The sequence below is a fragment of the Littorina saxatilis genome, linkage group LG10, assembly GCF_037325665.1.
Source record: "Littorina saxatilis isolate snail1 linkage group LG10, US_GU_Lsax_2.0, whole genome shotgun sequence".
Lineage (NCBI taxonomy): Eukaryota > Metazoa > Mollusca > Gastropoda > Littorinimorpha > Littorinidae > Littorina > Littorina saxatilis.
In genome coordinates, this window is record NC_090254.1 from 5,482,674 (window position 1) to 5,503,354 (window position 20,681).

General features: G+C 39.7%; 1 protein-coding gene and 1 long non-coding RNA gene across 2 annotated transcripts in view; one reads left to right on the forward strand and one right to left on the reverse strand.

Moving 5' to 3' along the window:
* Positions 1-20,658, reverse strand: part of LOC138978030 (28S rRNA (cytosine-C(5))-methyltransferase-like) — a 26,615-nt gene extending 5,957 nt beyond the window's left edge. The window contains exons 1-2 of the mRNA XM_070350650.1: positions 20,489-20,658; positions 18,956-19,141 (exon numbers count right to left, since the gene is read on the reverse strand). Coding sequence (XP_070206751.1) covers positions 18,956-19,141; positions 20,489-20,581 — 279 coding nt within the window. The 5' untranslated portion in view covers positions 20,582-20,658. The remainder of the gene's footprint in view (positions 1-18,955; positions 19,142-20,488) is intronic.
* Positions 19,998-20,466, forward strand: LOC138978045 (uncharacterized). The gene is made up of 2 exons (XR_011459564.1): positions 19,998-20,215; positions 20,349-20,466. It is a non-coding gene; the product is annotated as an uncharacterized lncRNA (long non-coding RNA).
* Positions 20,659-20,681: the final 23 nt, after the last annotated feature.

The window sequence follows — 20,681 nt, forward strand, 5'->3', positions numbered from 1 at the left end:
CTTTGATCATTGATGCCAAGATACACGATCAGATTCGCCAGTACGTTTGAGACGGACCGCCCGAAACTGACCACAAACCGACCGTGTAGCATGCGAACCGTACGTCTCACAAGCTTGATAGCACCCGTCTCGGCCCATCCGTTTGAAATACAGCAGGATCTATTCCGAACGGATCGCAAGGAACTTCCAGTTCCAGCCCCTGAGCGCACTTCAGTCGACACCCATTTTACAAATCATCAAATGGCGGTCAGTTCAGCATCAAAACTTGCCGATTCGGAACCGAAATATTTCATCAACCTGAATCTTGGCGAGGAGTTGGAATCTATGGAACCATAGAAGTAAAAACTACACAAACCAGCAACATCGGGACCTGTTCCTACTGTCCATGCAGCAGACGTGGGGTGAAATGAAAGGTAAGCGTCTGGATCTAGATTTGTTTGCATTCATGTATTGTAAGGTCTGTATCAAAGATGGTTTGTCTGTCTCTGTCTCTCTGCTTTCCTTGCTGTACGCTTTTGTCTTGAAGGCAAGTATGTAGATCTACATTTCTCTCCTGTTCCTGTCTCAAATCTGCCTTTGCCGAACTCTAGTTCTACGTTCAAAACATGTATCTACCTCTTGACACATTGCCTCTTTTAGTTTTACAGTGTAAAATTATCTGACAACTTCAGTCTATCATACTGTAATCAATGTGTCATCTGTTTGGGAAAATGTTGTCAGTTTCAGAGTCTAGTGATGTGTTGATTACCCTACCGTAAATTGCGTAGTTGAAATGATAGAGAAAAACAAAACGCAGCAGCAACGATCATTTTTCATGACTATAGCATTCAGTCTTTATGCTCTTGGTTTAAATCAAATTTAGCTTAGTCACGAACACAAAGCAAATAGTGGCTGACTCAGTCACTGGGGTATTCTCATAAGAAGGCTCTCTTGCCTTGAAATTACCAAACAATAACACACAGGCACTCATTGCCAACCAAAAAAACCGCACACGCACACACACTGTGACCCGCACATGCATACTGTGAGACACACACACGCACATACCGTCACACACACACACACACACACACACACACACACACACACACACACACACAGCCATACCCATGCACAGAGAAAGAGGGAGAGAGATGACAAATGAAATACTAATTTTGCTTTGCTGCTTTTATTTCCTCCAGTTAATGCCATCAAGACAAACAACAATCCTTCGTAATAAGGGACTTGACAGGGACAGATGACATCTACACTCCAAAGTGAAAGTACTTGCAAGAGCATTTAATTCTTCTGCCTGTCAGTGTCATCAAGAAACAACCTTCAGCCACAAATCGGGTAAGCTTGACACCAGCCTGTATGCTGTAGCTTCAAAAACCTGTTCAATTTACAGATCTAACAATAAAAATAGATCAATATTGGTGGGAGTGGAGATTGATGTATGCTTTGGCCTTGGGTGTGTGTGTGTGGGGGGGGGGGTGGAGGTATGATACATATACCAGACATTTAAAATCAAGTGAGCTTACTGTACACCATGTAAACAAGGTATGTGTAAAACCTTTTCAGTCCATCATCATTCCGTCTGGAGCTGTGGTTTGAACCATGTGTTCCGTTTGTACCATATGTGTGACCAGGTGGGCATCGCCACCCATTAGGCATAATGCAATCACACTCACTCACTTGGTTGTGGGGAAAAAACTCATTACCAACAACCACATGAACAGTTGCATTGTGCAAGTCTGGAAGATATCTGGCAGGGGGAATGTTCAGTGTATTTTGATTTATTAGGTGTGAATGTTGAACGTTTGTATCAAACATCACACAAAGATAATGAGCGTCAATGATAGCAAGAAAAATAGCGGAATAAAAAAGCAAATAGACTTTAGAAATATAATATTACATAATTAATAAGAAAAGAGATGTATAGTATTCTTTTTATATAAATTTGAAATGGGCTGTGTGACTGTTTACTGTGCTTTCTTTTTTTTCTTTATTCTATTTTTTTTTAAAGATACATTCAACACAGTCTTTTGTGTTTGATGTTATTGTAATACTATATATATATGAAAGTAAAAGAATTAAAAACATGTTAAAAAAACAAAACAAACACAAATTTGATCAACTGTTCTTGAAGCTCAAAGTGTCACGGGTCGACACACACGCAGTTAGGAAACAGCCACAAGTCTTCTGTAATGACTTCCACTTCGGCCTGTGTGTGTGAAGCACCTGCAAAACACACACACACACACACACACACACACACACACACACACAGACAAGTTTATTTGCATGTTTACATTGTTTTTGAAATCGTTTAAACATGTTCCTCTATGTATGTTTCAGGATGACACATTTGACAACAAAGAAGATAAGTTCTCAAAGTTGATCTGGATTACCTGCACAACAACCATGAAAACAAAAAAGGGGGGCGGGGGGGGGGGGGTGGGCACGGAGCCTCTGGGCCCTTCCCAACACGACCCTGAACAACCTTAACCAAGAACCAGTTTTGGATGACGACCCTATACTAGGCGGATCACCCGAATTTGGGCCATCGGCTGCTGATGTCAACACATCTTCAGAGAAGGTTCAAGACCCAAAACGTGTGTGGCAACAAAGGACACAAATACAAAGAAAAGGTTGGAAAACCAAGAGGCTGTGTGATGAGGAATATTAGCTCTGTGCTGCAAAAGAGATTAAAGGCACATTCCTTCTCGTGAAAACAGTTCTATCCTTGGCACAAAGCTTTAATTGACGGTGGGGTTTTGCTGACTCGTCGAAGACGACCCATTTGGAACTTCGCAAGGAATTTCATGGCGTGGGTCGTGTACGATGCATACTCTGCAAAGAGGCGGCAAAACGTTTATCCCCATTCGGATTGCGTGGATCATGTACGACCCAAGCTTTTTACGTTGACTCCTTATTTGGAAGGTATGGGTCATACACGACCCACATCATCCGGACTGTGTAGTCCAACACATGATCTGGTGAAGGCTAGGAGAGTATGCCTTCAGACCAGACGGACATAAGTGCAACAACAGAACCCATCACAACATGGGCCATGAATCCAGTAAATGAACTCAAATTAGTGCACCCCCCCCCCCCCCCTTTCAAATAGAACAATCAAATCTGCATCTAAATCAGTCATTGTCAGTGTTGTTCACATATCTTGTCTAACATGGACGGTATGGCATGCTTAAGCGGTGTAGGTGTCTATCCTCTCGGCAGGCATAAAAGGCAGTTTTTGGAGCTGTTTAAGCGGGTAATGAGACCAAAAAAATGATACATCTGAGTAACTCACAAACCCATTCAGCATGGGTGGGAGCCCAACATATTGCCAGGACTAAACATTTTGGAAGGCCGGGGTCCAGGGGCCGCTAAGGCTCCAGCGGGGTGCAGGGGCAGCGCCCTTGTTGGGGGGTCTAGGGTGGCAGCTAGTGCCCCCCAGCCGAAAATGAATTTTAGCATTATACTTTATAGGGAGGGTTTAGGTGGCCTCTCCTGACTAAATCTTATAATAAACAAGTTTTTTTTAGAGATGCATAATATATATTTGTAACTGACCAGCTGAAAATGAATTTTAGTAATTCAAGAGGGGCTACTAGTATTCTATTAGAGCCTCTCCCAGGTTTAAAACTGAAAACAGCTACCACAAAAATTAAAATGGTGGGGGGGGGGGGGGGGGGGGAGGATGTGTAAGAATGCACAAAATCAAAAACCTCTATACTTGAATTTGGTGTTTGGTTGCACCACTCTTGCTAGGGGGTCTACAAAAACAAGTTGTATACACATTTCAAGAAGGGTTTTAGAAGCATCTCCTCGCCTAAAGTTAAACAAAAACTTAAAATTGGAGATGCACAACATTTAAACAAATCTTGTAAACTTGAAGGTATTTGGAAGTATCCAGCTGAAAATGAATTTTAGCAATGCAATACTTTATTTGAGCCTCTTCTGACTCTGAAAACAGCACACAATTTTGTTTGTTTAAAAAATATTATTGGGGGGGGTAAATGAATGCATAAAATCAAAAACCTCTATACTTGAATGTGTTTAGTTGTATCACTCTTGCTAGGGGGTCTACAAAAACAAGCGGTACACATTTGAAGAAGAGTTTTAGAAGCATCTCCTTAAAGTTAAACAAAAACTTTAAATTGGAGCTGCAAAAAATTAAAAATTCTTGTAAACTTGAAGGTATTTGGAACTAACCAGATGAAAATAAATGTTAGCAAATCAAGAGGTGCTATTTGAGCCTCTCCTGGCTTAAAGGCACAGTAAGCCTCCCGTAAACCATCACAGATACGGTCAGGCTTTTACACACAGTACAAACACCCTTTCATTTAAACACTCACCGATTAAGAACATCCTAGGTGCCCTCCGTAAAGAGCGAACAATTTTCAAAGAATTTATTTTTGCGTGGTTTATATTACCCCTGAGCCATCGTGAACCCGTGTGATCCAGTTTCCCTTTTTCACAATGTAGTCGTCAGTTAGTCATTTGAATGGGACTCGATGTGAGCTTATCTACAATAGCACGTTTTTATGCACGAAACAAACGGCTGTGGTTCACAAGAACTCTAGCGATGGCTTTTGACTGTTGAGAGGAACGGCGATATGCACTGTAAACCGTCGTCTGCTACGACCCTTGCGTGACCCTGCTTCCGGGTTTGTACTGATCTTGTCTTGATGAAAAAATAATTCTTTTATGATTAAAGAATGTATACATGTGTAACAAGCTGTCAATCTATTATTTAGATTTTAAAAGTTAGGTCTAGCGCAAAAACGCACCTTGGTCCAAAAACATTTTAATAATCATCGATTAACGGCTATCGCCAGTTTACATCGATAGAATCAGACCCGAAGGGAAGTAACTCAATTTTTGACCTGAGTTCAGGATGGGTACAAAAAGTGTTCGAGACAATCTGCAAAATTAATTCTTTAAAAACTGCTTGCTCTTTACGTAGGGCACCTAGAATGTTCCCGTTTGGTGAGCGTTCAAATGGAAGCGTGTTTGTACTGTGTGTAAAGGCCTGACAGTATCTGTGATGGTTTACGGGAGGCTTACTGTCCGGGCGTGATTTCCGGTATCAGTTGAATAAAGTTCATAACAGCCGTCCAGCACCAAAACGAGGCGCCATTTGTAGAGGACCAAGTCCACGAAAATAAATTCTTTGAAAATTTCTCACGCTCGACAGAAAACATCCAGGATGTTCCCGTTCGGTGAGCGTTCAAATGGAAGTATGCTTGTACTGTATGCAGACGCTCGGGGAGCTCTGTGATGGTTTACGGGAGGCTTACTGTGCCTTTAACAACAAAAATAGCACACCATTTTTTTTTCTTTGGGGGTGGGGGGTGGGGGGGAGTAAATTAATGCTTAATATAAAAAATTTTTACCGCATTAAAGAAAAATCGCCTAGCTAACAAAAAATTAGACAAACACAGAAAATAACAGTCACCTCCCTTGTATTTCAAATTTTTACATACTGTAGCTTATGATTTTATCATTACAGGTGGTATATTCTCAAACAAGAAGGGCAAAGCCCATACGACTCACATGCTTGACCTCGACCTTTAGGGTAACTAAACCTAGCAATGACATCATACACTAAGAACTGCTTTACACATTTTTCCTACCAAAATACATGTGACCTTGACCCAAGGTCAAGGTCATCCAAGGTCATGCAACACAAAGCTGTTAATTCAAGACATAGGAAGTACAATGGTGCTTATTGGCTCTTTCTACCATGAGATATGGTCACTTTTAGTGGTTCACTACCTTATTTTGGTCACATTTCATAAGGGTCAAAGTGACCTTGACCTTGATCATATGTGACCAAATGTGTCTCATGATGAAAGCATAACATGTGCCCCACATAATTTTTAAGTTTGAAACAGTTATCTTCCATAGTTCAGGGTCAAGGTCACTTCAAAATATGTATACAATCCAACTTTGAAGAGCTCCTGTGACCTTGACCTTGAAGCAAGGTAAACCAAACTGGTATCAAAAGATGGGGCTTACTTTGCCCTATATATCATATATAGGTGAGGTATTGAATCTCAAAAACTTCAGAGAAAATGGGAAAAATGTGAAAAATAGCTGTTTTTTAGGCAACATTTATGGCCCCTGCGACCTTGACCTTGAAGCAAGGTCAAGATGCTATGTATGTTTTTTGGGGCCTTGTCATCATACACCATCTTGCCAAATTTGGTACTGATAGACTGAATAGTGTCCAAGAAATATCCAACGTTAAAGTTTTCCGGACGGACGGACGGACGTCCGGACGGACGGACGGACGACTCGGGTGAGTACATAGACTCACTTTTGCTTCGCATGTGAGTCAATAATTGTTTAACCATAGCTTGAACCAAATGAGAAACAAGTTTAAAGTCAGTTTGCTTCAATTGAACACCTTAAAAGGGCTAACTGCTCAGGTTAAAAAAGAAGAAGGTTTAGACAAAAACAGAAACCACCAGAGTTATATCCCTTGCTAATGCCATACACAGTCTTCTGATGCTGCTTTTCAATTCATTTCAGGAGTTATATTTCACAATGATTGTTGAATCATAGCTTCAATTAAAAGAGAAATATGTTTATTTAATTTTAAGTCTGTTTCACTTGCTAACTTTCTAAAGGGCTCAATGCATCAGAAGCTAAATACCGCTGGTTCATAGATCAGGAATGCAAGTTTTCTGTTCCACAGCACTGAAGGTTTGTGAATCCCTGCAATAGGAGAATATAAAGATGTGGGTGAGCCGAGTTTACAAATAGCAACTATGATGCCACATTCCCCTGGATGACATGACATGACATTGCTGCCCCCTGTTAGTCACTCTGACATGGTGAAAGGTGGCTGACCTGGCACAACTACATCTCACATGAACCCAGTGTAAACAACAGCTGCCAGGGATTAACAAAAAAAAGGTATAAAAAAAAAATCCGTCTCCGAGGGAAGAAATCCCACCCCTGGCATTGCCTTCAAACTTTTGGATGTTTGTGCTAACACATGTCGTAAAGTGCATACTGAGTTTCAAGTTGTTTGAGACATTTAATAGGTCTGCTGTTATTTGTCATGTCAGAAACAAATTAAATTGACGGTAGGTTTTTGCTGACTCATCGAAAAAAATGATTTGTTGAAATCTTCAAAAACAATGACAAACAATGACAGATGCGCCACATACTCACATTTCATGTACATATTTTATCAGACATGGGTGGTATGAGGATTTCAACGCGAAAGTACTTTTTAAGAAGTTGACTCATTCCGAGCGCTGAGCGCAAATGTCGGCCTACGCCTAGCAACGCTCACTGCCGACACACTTAACTGATCAATGGCTCTTGAAAAAGCATTTTTCAAGAATTTGTGTGTGCGTTTAAACAAGTGCGCTGTAAACAGCCAATGTTAAAACTGTTTTCAATTTAAAGGTAAATTGAAGGTTTCATTTTTCTAAATGCATGCTAATTTTAATTTGTTTCTGTTCAATCGGACAGGGTACCTCTTTATTATCAAAATTCTTTCTGGTATGTCGCATAACATCAATCAATCAATGAGGCTTATATCACGCATATTCCGTGGGTACAGTTCTAGGCGCTCTGCAGTGATGCCGTGTGAGATGAAATTTTATACGGCCAGTAGATTGCAGCCATGTCGGCGCATATTTACCTTTCACGGCCTTATTCCAAGTCACACGGGTATGGTAGACAATTATTAACTGTGCCTAAGCAATTTTGCCAGGAAAGACCCTTTTGTCAATCGTGGGATCTTTAACGTGCACACCCAATGTAGTATACACAGGGGGTGGTTCGGACACCGAAGAGAGTCTGCACACAAAGTTGACTCTGTGAAATAAATTTCCGCCGAACCTGGGATCGAAGTCGCGCTGACAGCGGCCAACTGAATACAAATCCAGCGCGCTACCAACTGAGCTATATCCCCGCCCCTAACAGCAGAACTAATACGTATCTCTAATGACTTGGTATTTCGTGTGTAGTTTACGACATGTGTTTGCACAAATCCCCGTATTCGTAAGTTTGAAGGCAATGCTTTGCGAGTTACTCAAATGTACCATTTTTTTGTCTCATTACCCGCTAAAACGGCTTCAAAAACTGCCTTTTATGCCTGCCGAGAGGATTGACGCCTACACCGCTCAGCATGCCATAGCGTCCTTGTTAGACAAGATATGTGAACAACACTGACTGATTTGGATGCAGATTTGATTGTACTGTCTAAGGACATGCTAAACATGTTTCGATTTAGTTCTGATTTTTTTGATTTTTTGATCGCGGGAACCTTGATTTTGCGAATTCGATTTTGGGATGTGTCTGTGTTGTAGGTTCCACTGTATTGACACTACCTCATGTAAACTCAATCTGTTTTGTGAACAAGGTATGGGAATTAATTAACTTTTCAGTGATATATTTGGTTTTACAATCAACAGCCTCATCAGAAAGATCTGACCTCAAACGCATCTGTGTAGTTTTTCTTATGACGAGTAGTGTATACGTTTCAAAAACAGAAAAGTAGAAATGTGGGGTTCTTATCTGATATGAAATAAGAAAGCATGTATTGCACAGGTTGACACCGCAAAATGCAACCCACAAAAATGCTAATTACTGATACAGCCTTCCGCGGAATTACTTCATATTTGGTTTACATCAATTTCAGCTTATGCAAGGCCTGTCCACAAAGTGGCAAATCTGTAGGTGTGATTTTTTTGCAACAGATATTTTATATTTTATATTTCTTTCTTTATTCTTATCATAATTGCATATTGCATTCAATTAAGTTTAGTTTCAGTCACACTGAGACAGCAATTTTGTCATAACATCTTTTGACCATGGGATAAAGTTCTACACGAGTGAATTCTGAGAACTTTAAAAAGGCAAAATCTTTAAACCAAGTACCTCTCAGGCTCTGCGGCTGATATGTCTCATACTCCAGGAGTAGACGGATGCACCTTTAGTCCATAAGCAAATGCACCAGGTGTTGATGTTGTCATACCAGAAGTCCCAGGTATATAGGCTGACCACCGTGGCTAAAAATTATTCAGGTCAATCATTTTTAGATCGTTAAGTACACTGAACCTAAAATAACACTGACAGACAGTACATGTACATAATAGATCCAAGGTACATGTATATACAAATTAGGAAAGAAGTCGTACAATGTCATTGAGAATATCACCGAGTCTGATAATGAAATTAATTCAGCATTAATTTGCTCCACCTGTACTAACTTATCATAGTTATGAAACAAGTAAACAGGCAACAAGTATTGTTGTGTTTAAGGCAAGATTATATTCATAAAGTAACAAACAGCATACATATTGTATCGAGAAAACAAAGAAACTTCACAATCAACGTTTTCCCCATAAACCTGTTTTGGAATCGATCAATCTTCAATTGCACAATAAGATGGATTGCAACTGTCTTTTTTTCATCGTTTACAGATCATATAAACTATCAACTGACTGACCTATTACTTTGTTTGGCTTTTTCATAAATAATAAATACACTTCATGTATAACAAATTGCATGCATTCCTGATTTTGTGTGTGGATGTGAGACCATGCATGGGGATTTTTATTCTGTGTGTACTATTAACTGCTGGATATAAACATACAACTACCTGCTTATAGAAGTTAGATCAAGAGAAGAAGCACCACCTGCCTGTGTTCTGCTTGGCACAGTTGCAGTATGAACGTAGCCTCAATGCTGATTCACAAAATGTAAAACATAAATAAAATGAGCAATTAAAAAAAATGTACAATACTTTCAAAAACACAATGCATATATTATTATTGGCGGGGATATAGCTCAGTTGGTAGCGCGCTGGATTTGTATTCAGTTGGCCGCTGTCAGCGTGAGTTCGATCCCAGGTTCGGCGGAAATTTATTTCACAGTCAACTTTGTGTGCAGACTCTCTTCGGTGTCCGAACCTCCCCCCGTGTACACTACATTGGGTGTGCACGTTAAAGATCCCACGATTGACAAAAGGGTCTTTCCTGGCAAAATTGCTTGGCACAGTTAATAATTGTCTACCTATACCCGTGTGACTTGGAATAATAGGCCGTGAAAGGTAAATATGCGCCGAAATGGCTGCAATCTACTGGCCGTATAAAATTTCATCTCACACGGCATCACTGCAGAGCGCCTAGAACTGTACCCACGGAATATGCGCGATATAAGACTCATATAAGACTCATTGATTGATTGATTGATTATTATGTCCAATAAAATAATCATTTAAAAACCTCATGAAAAAAACACAAACCAACACCCACAGGGCCTAACAGACAGAGCCACAAACACCAAGGGCACACACACACACACATGTACAGTGTACACATGCACACACAGGTACACACGCATGTATGTATGGGTGCATGGTCCGAGGGGCATTAAGCCTGACCAATACAAAAAAATGGACAAACTTTGGCCGATTTAGGCGAATACTCTTTGGACATTTGGCCGATAGGGACATGAAAGTTTCGAATAAAGTAAAAATAAATCGGCGATTGGCAGAAGGGCTGACCCAAACGACATCCCTTCTGTGATAATACTGTTATTGACACCATAATATTCCAAAGGGAGTAGAAAAAAAAGTACAGTGATACCTGCGGTGAAAGGACAAAAATGTACCTGCAATGCAGGGGGCCTGTCATAACAGGTATAATCTGGTAGAGATAATAGAAAAAGGACAATATTAGGTGTCCTTTGAAGGGAGGTGTCCTCTCATCGCAGGGGCCAACCATCACAGGTAACACCAGAATAACAAATCTCTTACAGAATCGCTGTCAATGTGATGTTGGGATCATAATCAGGATCATCTAGTCCTCCTGATCCTCTCCAGACTCAACTGTAACTTCAATTGTGAGGCTAACCAAAGAAAAACAATATCAGTTAAAATTACACAAGCTATTAGGGCTCTAAAAACAAAAAAATAAGGTGCGTGAAGCAATATAAAACATTTAGTCAGTCGTTACCAAACTAAAAGATCAACATGACAAACCATGAGTCATTGCTGAGACTACATTTAAATAGTCTCGGGTAACCATCCCCAAAGACTGAGATGGGTCAAGCCTGCAGTCTCCGCAAAGCATGCGACCATAGCACCTGCATGTACACCTCACTTTCGCTCGCAGTTCAATATGTGAAAAAACAGCTCCTGTCAATCTGGTACAGCACAGCAAACCATGTGATATTCTCTATGTGTTTTAAAACTAACATGCACTCACTTGCTTTAGGTAGTACAAATTGTGTAAAGCCATGGGAAACATATGTTATCAACTCTTAGTCTTAGATCCACTACACTTTTCAATTAGTACTACCATTAGTGTAGCTGTCTTGAGCTGCTACCCATAACAATTAAATGCTGAAAGCTAATGATTGAGGGAAAACTAAGATAATTAAGTAAGATTAATGAATGGGTACATGTGTCACAAAGAGCCCCTATACCTACAATAGTCAAAGCAGTTTCTGAACATTCCAATAATGACCTGAAAGATAATTACACAATGCACAATTTATTGCTTATTGGAATCTGCAGAATTAACCAGTTCCTGACAGAAAACAGAAAAACTTATTTGAAGAATTTATCATTCACTCAATGAGAATGAGATAGTTTTGGCCAAGCAGGATCGACACACAGAGTTCAAGAAAATAGAAAAGGAATATATTTGTTCTGATCAATCATAAATGAAACAAATCCCAATACCCATTTGTAACCATAAAAGGATTTTATCATACACAGAAATTTGCAGTATTCACATTAATCAACTTTATTTTATAAATATTGTTTTAATACGTATACAACAAACAGCATGTGTTTTGAACACACCCACACAATATTTATCAAAGAAAAACAACTCACTCTAGTGGGTCAATGAAAGACTGAGATAGCTCTTTCTGCTTCACAGTCCTGCCAGCTCTTGATCCATGAAACTTCTTGTCGCTGAAAGCAGCATATAATGTTAACTAATCAACAGTTCTCTCCTGCAAATTCAACTACAATACCACTATACTTTAACTCTAGTCTAAGTGAAACCATTTCTCAGAATATTTGTTATTTCGCAGCTTTCTTCATTATTTTCTGATGATCTAGACACAGATAGTGACACATATTTTCAAACATGGAAAAATACAAAATATGAATTATGTAACAAGCAAGCTCACCCTCTTCTCAGAACATCCTGGTCACCATCATCATTTCAATGCTTGTTAATCTACAACTGCCACAACGTCCTACCAAAAAAAGACATGATGTATACGTGATATACGTTAGGCGTGAGGCATGATATTCTATGGCCCAGCAGCCTGAGCTTAATTGTTATCGTTTACAAATCATAATATTATTTAGTATCAACTAACTGTTTGGCTTTTACACCAATAACAAACACACTTCCATCTTCATATATCTCATAACTATAAATATAATTATGACTTTTTTTGTACTATTTATTTTATTGATAATTTAAAACATACAACTACCTGCTGAGATCAAAAGAAGTACCGCCTGCCTGTGTTCTGCTTGGCATTGTTGCTGTAGCCTCAATGCTGATTCACAAAATAAGAAAAATTAAGTAAATGTCCTATAAATAAATAATGTTCAAGACTCATGAAAAACACAAGCCACAACCACAGGGATACACAGACATGGCCACACACACACACACACATTCACACAGGGGCACACACACACACACACACACACACGAGGGCACATAGAACACAGGGGCACACACACACACACACACACACACACACACACGAGGGCACATAGAACACAGGGGCACACACACACACACACACACACACACACACACAGTGTAGAGCAGAAATCGCACAATGCGCCGATAGATCTATGTTTTGTAATATTTCATTTGCATAGTTCTATAAATAGTATCACAACAGACGCAAATGGCCGCAGAAAGAAACGGTTCGCTTATCCGAAATAAATCGTCAAACACCTCGTGCATACATTTTCCTTTTTACAGGTTATAAATTGGGAATCCCAACACCACAAGCAATGATGACTAGTCTAAACGACACTAAACAAGACAGCAGCTTACGCAAGTTCCCAGTAATCAAAGCAAACGCCGAACGCAAAGTATCGACAGTTTGTCAGGGCAACGGGCACTTTTACTGACTCACGGTGATACATTTCTGCTCCACAACAAATCCCTCCCACCCTAATTCAGTAATTCTTTGGTCAATTTACTTTTCACAAACAAGTCCAATATACACTTCCATCACATAACATAAATACTAAATAGCATCCTAAACATCTCATGAAATGCATGAAAAAATACCTACTTGTTCAGCAGGTGACGAGCAAACTGCGGATTGGTGATGAATCCAAATTAATTCTTCACTTCGTTCCAACGCGCAAGCTCCTCACCGATATACACGCGCGACGTGTCATAGTTACGTGCACGAGTGCGTTTTCGTTTCTTCTTGGTTGAATCCGGTACAGTCGGCCGGGGACCCTTGCGTTTTGTTCTTTTCTTATCACCCTGGTTCGATACGACTGAATGAGCCTCCATTTTTTCCTACAAGCTCATCAATTATGTGTGACCTAGTTTGCTTGTGACGTGTCATTCTATGTGCATGTGGTGATCATCAAGATGATGCAGATCTAAAAATAATTAAGAAATAGGCCAAGGACCGGCGGGTCCGAGTTAAAAATTAATTCGTAAAAAAATTGAAGTTCTTGACTCCTTGGATGGAAGTCAATGAAACTTGGTATTTATTCAAAGGAATAGATGCCTGAGGTATGACTAAAAGCCCCAGGGGCTCCGTGCACCTGGATTTGACAAGTCCAGTATCTTTAAAAGATGTAAGATCAAGCTTATGTCAGGGAAAAAGAAAGTGTGCATTGTGTGTGTGTGTGTGTGTGTGTGTGTGCGTCACTGTATGTGTAGTATGCGTGACTGACGGGCGCAGTGGCGTGGTGGTAAGATGTTGGCCTCCTAATCGGAAGGTCATGAGTTCAAATCCCGGTCGCTGCCGCCTGGTGGGTTAAGAGTGGAGATTTTTCCGATCTCTCAGGTCAACTTATGTGCAGACCTGCTAGTGACTTAACCCCCCTACATGCAAGCACAAGACCAAGTGCGCACGGAAAAGATCCTGTAATCCATGTCAGAGTTCAGTGGGTTATAGAAACACGAAAATACTCAGCATTCCTACCTTGAAATTGGCGTATGCTGCCTAAATGGCGGGGTAAAAAAGGTCATACATGTAAAAATCCACTTGTGCTAAAAACATGAGTGAACGTGGGAGTCTAAGCCCATGAACGAAGAAGAAGAAGAAGTGTATGCGTGTGTGGTAAGTGTGAATGTGTGTGATTGAGTGTGTGTGTGTGTGTGTGTGTGTGTGTGTATATGGTCAAGAGTACAACAGAGCGTCGAGTGCCTGTATCACGAGTTGGTCACAAAACTAGCCTTGTAAAGGCAACCATTCTACATGCACCTCAATCAAACCTGTTCTAATCTGTTCAAAATAAGTTGATTTCAATATGCATGTCTTCTTGTGTTCAAATCTGTGTCTGTTGAGTTATATATCTGTGGATTAGTTCGAAAAAGTCGGTTGTCGGCGAAACGCGAAACGTGACACAATTCACACACTACACTTTGAAGCTGCATGTTCGCTTTACCAGAGACAATTTGAAACTGAATCAATCATATCATGTTATGAAAGACAAAACAGTTCAATGCAGGTTTACTGTCAGGACGAACGAATGACCGGCAATGTGTATAATTGCGTTCAAAGGACGGCTGCTTGCGCGTAACCGTCGCGTTAGTTTTTCGTACCGAGTTCGTCTTCATTTTAACAACGAGTTGGAAGTCTCGCGTAGGTGGGAAACAGCATGATTTTAAAGCTTCTGTCGCTGCCTTCATTTCGGCATAGGACTTTAAGCGGTTTCTTGATTCCACTCTACATAGCAGTCCAAGGGAAAAATAATTGAAAACCACGTAAATGTTATGTTACGCGCATGCAACAAAAAACGATCCCTCACTAGGACGTGAACGAGATTTTGCGTAAGCGGCGGCCATTTTGAATATTGTTTACAAAAGAGCTGGTCACATGCTGTTTTGGTCGAAGCATTGATGGATCATTGTGGCGAAAAAGCATGAGGTAAGTTTTGCTGTTTATGGTTACGTTCATGGAGTTTTGTCAGTGAAAGACATGAAATGCAAGTAAAGTGACCAAAATATATTATCATTTTTATGAACAACGGCATGAACGTGAAAACAGTGTTAGCAGGGGTTATCTTAGTCGCATTTGGAATTGTGGAAAATGTTTGTTGATTTGTTATGAGCACATGTTTGTGAGTGACCATGCTTACTTTTGGTGTTACTGTTACTGTTTTTAATGTTAGATGGGTGAATATGTTTGCTTTAGGAGAATGATTTTTACATGTTTTTTAGCGAGAAGACCAATTTTGGACGTAGTGTTGTGAGATCTCGAAGGATTAAAAAAAATTGTTACGACTTACCATTTTTTTACCATCTTGACGCGTGATTGTAACTTAACACGAAAGTACATATCGTTAACGTTACGTACAAGCAAGTGCTGCATTCATTTTAGATCGGGGAAATTTTAAAGGAAAACAAATATGCAATAATCTGAACATTTGCATTCTCGATGAATGTGGATGGCCCTGGTACGATCTTAAACCCAAGTTTGAATGTTCTGTTCGTACGTAACCTAACGCAATCACAGTGACAACATGCCCGTGTAAAGTTACATGCTAACTATCACCTTGTTGATGGAAACTGAATCTGCAAGTACCTGTCTGATTTTTCAAGATGATGCGTTTTGAATGGCGATCTTTAACTTCAGTTTGTGTTTTCGCCTGCACAAGGGGTGTTTTAGTGATATATGTGTTTGTATGTAACTTTACTCCATAAAAAGTGGTGTTAAGTTACACTCATGTATTTTTATCATCACACAAGTTTGGTATAGCAAAATCTATTGAATAGGAGCTTTTTAATACAAATGAATTGTTTGCTTCATGGTAACATTTGAATTATAATTGTGCATTATGTTACATGCAGTAAAAACGTGCATGCAAGTAACTTAACACGACAAATGCATGTTATGTACCTGCAGTCATACTGACATTTTCAAATGGCATTGCTAAGATGAACTCAGGATTTCATTGACTGGTTCAATCCCACTTTGAAAGGTGACTGGATGGAAACAGTCAACAATTTTGCTTTTCAAACTGTTTAATGCTTCAAAATAGATTAAAGGTGTTTGCATGTAACATGACACCATAGGTTTTGTGTAAAGTTACTTTCAAACGTATCTTGAAGAATTTCACATTTTTGTGCACACTAATTGCACACTATAATGTTCAAAGAGTGGATCATTTAGTACAAGCATTTTTGTTAAACATGTGTTTGAATGTCACATAACACAAACATAATCATAGACTAAGGGATTATTCGGTGTTAAGTTACATGTATGAGTAAAAATTGCCGTCAACATAGTTTATTATCTTTTCTTTCTTTTCTGTGGATGCTTTTTTTTTTAAGGCTGCTTAACAACCAAGATATGGTTTAATGCAGGTCAACAAACAAACAAAAACCCACTTAATCTATTGCTTGAATGTAACTTTACTCGGTAAAAACAAAAATTCACAAAGAAGGTGAGTGTTTTCAGACTAAGAGTGAATAATTATGTATTAGGATGAGTTTTAACAGTATGTGTTTGAATCACAATGTAACATAACACACACATGATCAACAGCATTAGGAATGCTATTTCAGGACACAAAAAAGTTTGTTTCATCGGTCCAGCATTTAATTTTTTTTAAATTTTCTTCCTTCCCTGGACACTATCAACTGAGACAACATCCAGTGAAGTTTGCAGAACAGAGTGGTGTGGACTCAGCTGACAATACTGTGACCTGCATTTCCAGGGGTAAGAGTACAAGGACTTCAATACATTCAGGAAGAAATTGTGAGAATTGAGGCACTGGGGATTTATTTTTTTTGTTTGTTTCAGTACCGATGATACTAGTTTTTGTTTAAATGTACACGAATATATTAACATGCATGGTAATTTATGTTTAATTCAATCAAATTGATGATTTTCATGAGATTAGTTATGTGGAACTGGTACGCTTTGAATATCCCTCGGAATTTCTTGTTATTTTGTGTTGCAGATTCAAGCCCTCATTGGTGATGGTGCAGAAGTACATTTCCTGAAGAAACAGCGTGAAAGCAAACAGACTTCTATGTGTGGCCCTTTGTTCCCATGCACTAAGATTTCTGAAGCTGTACTGTTGTCATGTATAAATGTATTTGTTTAGCATGAGGTCAACCAGCCTAGATGCATTCCCTCCATAATAAAAAAAACAATAAAAAATAATACGAGTGGGTGGAACGCTGTTTTGTTAATATTTCAAAACTGTCATTGATTTTCATGTATGCAGAGGCTCTTCTATTCCATCTGTCAGTGCCACATCTGTGGTTAGCAGCTTCATGTTTGTTTTTGAGTTCATGTTGTGCTGTTGTCTAGTTTAGTAGTTACAATCTGAAAGATAGGAAAGGCTGGTTGGTAGCAAAGTTTGGTTGGTAGGACATTTTTGGTTGTTGCCCAATGTTTTGTCTAACATTTGCTGTTTTGTTTGAGTATTTCTCTTTTGATTACTAAGGTGTAGCTGAAGTAATAACAAAAGTTGAATGGATATGTTTGCCTTTCCCTTATTCGGGATATTTTGTTTGTTGCCTAAAACTGGCTCTGAATCCACTTAAATTCAATTATTTCACTGTCTTAAGCACTCAATAGGTCATTCAATATTAAGAGAATGTTTTCTTCAATTACTAGTACGATTTAAGTGATTAAGAGGCTGTATAACAATTATTTCACCTTCAAATAGCACTAGTTGGTGTAAAGTTACTTGCATACGTCTTGTCTTGTTATTTATTCTTTCCCTTTATCACTTGGACTCACATTTTTGGATGTGAAATATGTTTATATCTATGTATTTACTTGTAGAACATTTAATTCTGGATGGATTTCTTTTTCTGGTGAAAAATGGGTAAGAAAAAGGATAGGTCACAGTGTTATGTTACATGCATGTATTGCTAGGTTTTCTATTTTATACATTAAAACGAGTAAAACAATTGTTGGGATACTTTAACCTTAATTAATACTTTAACTGAAGTATTTCATACCTTGACAATGTAGGAGCCTTTAATACAGTACATTTACTTAGTCATTTTACCTTGAAATTAGGAACGCCTGATGTTGTAAATGCATGGTGCATTATAACATAATTCAGAAATTGGAAAAATGAACTTTTTCTTCTTACAATTAAATATAAAGATAAGGCTTAACATATTTGAAGACTTTTTGTTTGTTTATTTTACTTAAATATGTTACTTTTTTAACATTGTGAGTCAAATGTTCTGCTTTGTGTAAAGTTACGTACATGCAACAGTTACATGCAGTTTTCAATACTGTATCAGACTAGAACACTGTTGTTATGATTTAATCATTGAAAGTACACTTGTAGCAGGCTGTTAAAGTTAAATAAAGACCTGGAATTAAACTGGATTTGTTTTAAGTTGATGTTGATTGAAAGGGTCACGGTGTTACCGTTACATGCAAACCAAATACATTTTCTTCAAATACTACTCAGTAAATAGCCCATTTGAAATTTCTTTTGGTAGGAAGTATCAAGATAACTATATGCTCCAATTTAAATAAGTTTTGTTTTATGACAAAATTATATTTGTCATGCTCATGTCACAGAGACTGGACACTATTCTGTACTCTTGACCATATTTGTGTATGTGTGTTTGTGTGTGTGTGTGTGTGTGGGGGGGGGGGGGTGTGCGTGAATGAGTGAGGGTGAGTGAGAGTGTGTGTGTGTGTGTGTGTGTGTGTTTACTTCCCTATTTTTCCAATAATCTTTAAAAGTCCAACTGATGAAATCCTTCAACAAAATGCATACCCTGATTCTTCCTGCTCGCCCAAGACCTTTTCCCATGAGATGCTCATACAGCAAAACAGTCGCCAGGTGGGGCTGGCCTTTCAAGGTTTCCTCCTTCTGCAGAGACTCAGAGTCCTTGAAGATTCTCAACAGCACCGGCTGGTACTTGAGGGACTCACAAACCAAAGCATACAGCTGGCGAACATTCTGCAAACAAAACAGAAAAGCACAATTCAAAATGCGTCAGTGAAACTGAAAGTTGTAAAACTACAAGGCATAAATCTGATATAATGTTGAACTTTTAACATACATTTGTACATGTATGCAGACATATCATATATGATATATATATATATATTTTTTTTTTAACACCAAATTTTGGCAAAGAAAGTTTAGGGGGGCTCGGAAGCAAGTCGGTTCTACAGCCCCGCCAATCTGTAAACCTACCAGTACCATTAGTCGGGTTAGACCATCTTATTGACTCTCTCTCTCTCTTAAACACACACATAGTGATAGACAGACAGACAGACACACACACACACACACTCACACGCACGCACACACGTCGTAAGCGTGTGAACGTGCGAATTAAATACACGACGCAGTGGCTACACTTACGCCGCCCGTAACTTTTCCCTTCTTTGCTTTGATTACGCCTCAAAGCATTTCCCCGCCAGGGCCGCGCTCTACTTCCGGTTTGATCCGGTTTGGGCGGCCATTTTAAAGCGTGGGTCGAATGAGGACAGACGTGTTCAACAGTTCATTAGTAGTGGTTGTGCGTTTCTACCCGTATGCAGGCCGGTTTATTTTAGTCATGGATAGGCGGACTTCACAGCGAAGCAGTTTTGACAGTAGGAAGTACGTTCGAGTCCGGCTTCGACAGGTTGCAAAAAGTTATCTCGGACTTTGAAACGAACGCGTTCGTCCAGCTCTACGTTCGGTCGTCGCGAACCCTGCAGACGCTCTCCCACCTCCCTCTCTCTCTTTCTCTCTTGGTGATCCATCCATCTCTCTCTCTCCTACCCCCCCCCCCCCCCCCCCCCCCCCCCCCCCCCCCCCCAAGTGTTCAAAGGATGCATTATTGCACAAATCGTTATACAAATGATAACGTACAGGTGAGTGGCCTACCCTTCAAAATGGTCACGGGTTACACAGTAGGCCTGCAGGCTACGACAGTAAAATGGCGTCATGCCGTAACTGCCGCATGTCCCTGTAGTGATATGTGGGATCACGCCGCGCCGTAATCAAAGTATGGCCGACTGACTCTATGACGTGGAAAAGGTGTAACCGAAGCCTCTAGTGAGCGTGTTACGACAGTAAAATGGCGTCATGTCGTAACTAGAGAATGTCCGGGTAGGATCACGCCGCGCCGTAATCAAAGTATGGCCGAGTGACTCTACGACTCGTGGAAAAGGTGTAACCGAAGCCTGCAGTGAGCGGGTTACGACAGTAAAATGACGTCATGCCGTAACTATAGAATTTCTGAGTCGAATTACGACTTGAAAAAGGCGTAACAGTAGCCTCTACCAATACACGAATGGTTGTTTTACAAACCCGGTAATTTGTGGCGAATACTAAGCTTTTCACAGATCCTTGCTTGTTTTCAAACTTTTCCAACACAGCTGCTGCTTCTGTGTAGAGATCCATTTTTGTCGTCTTCTTTTGCAACGATTACTTGCACCTCAATGGCAAAACTGGAAAACGTGATTCTACATGGAGGCAGCCATGACACTTTTCACAACAAGGG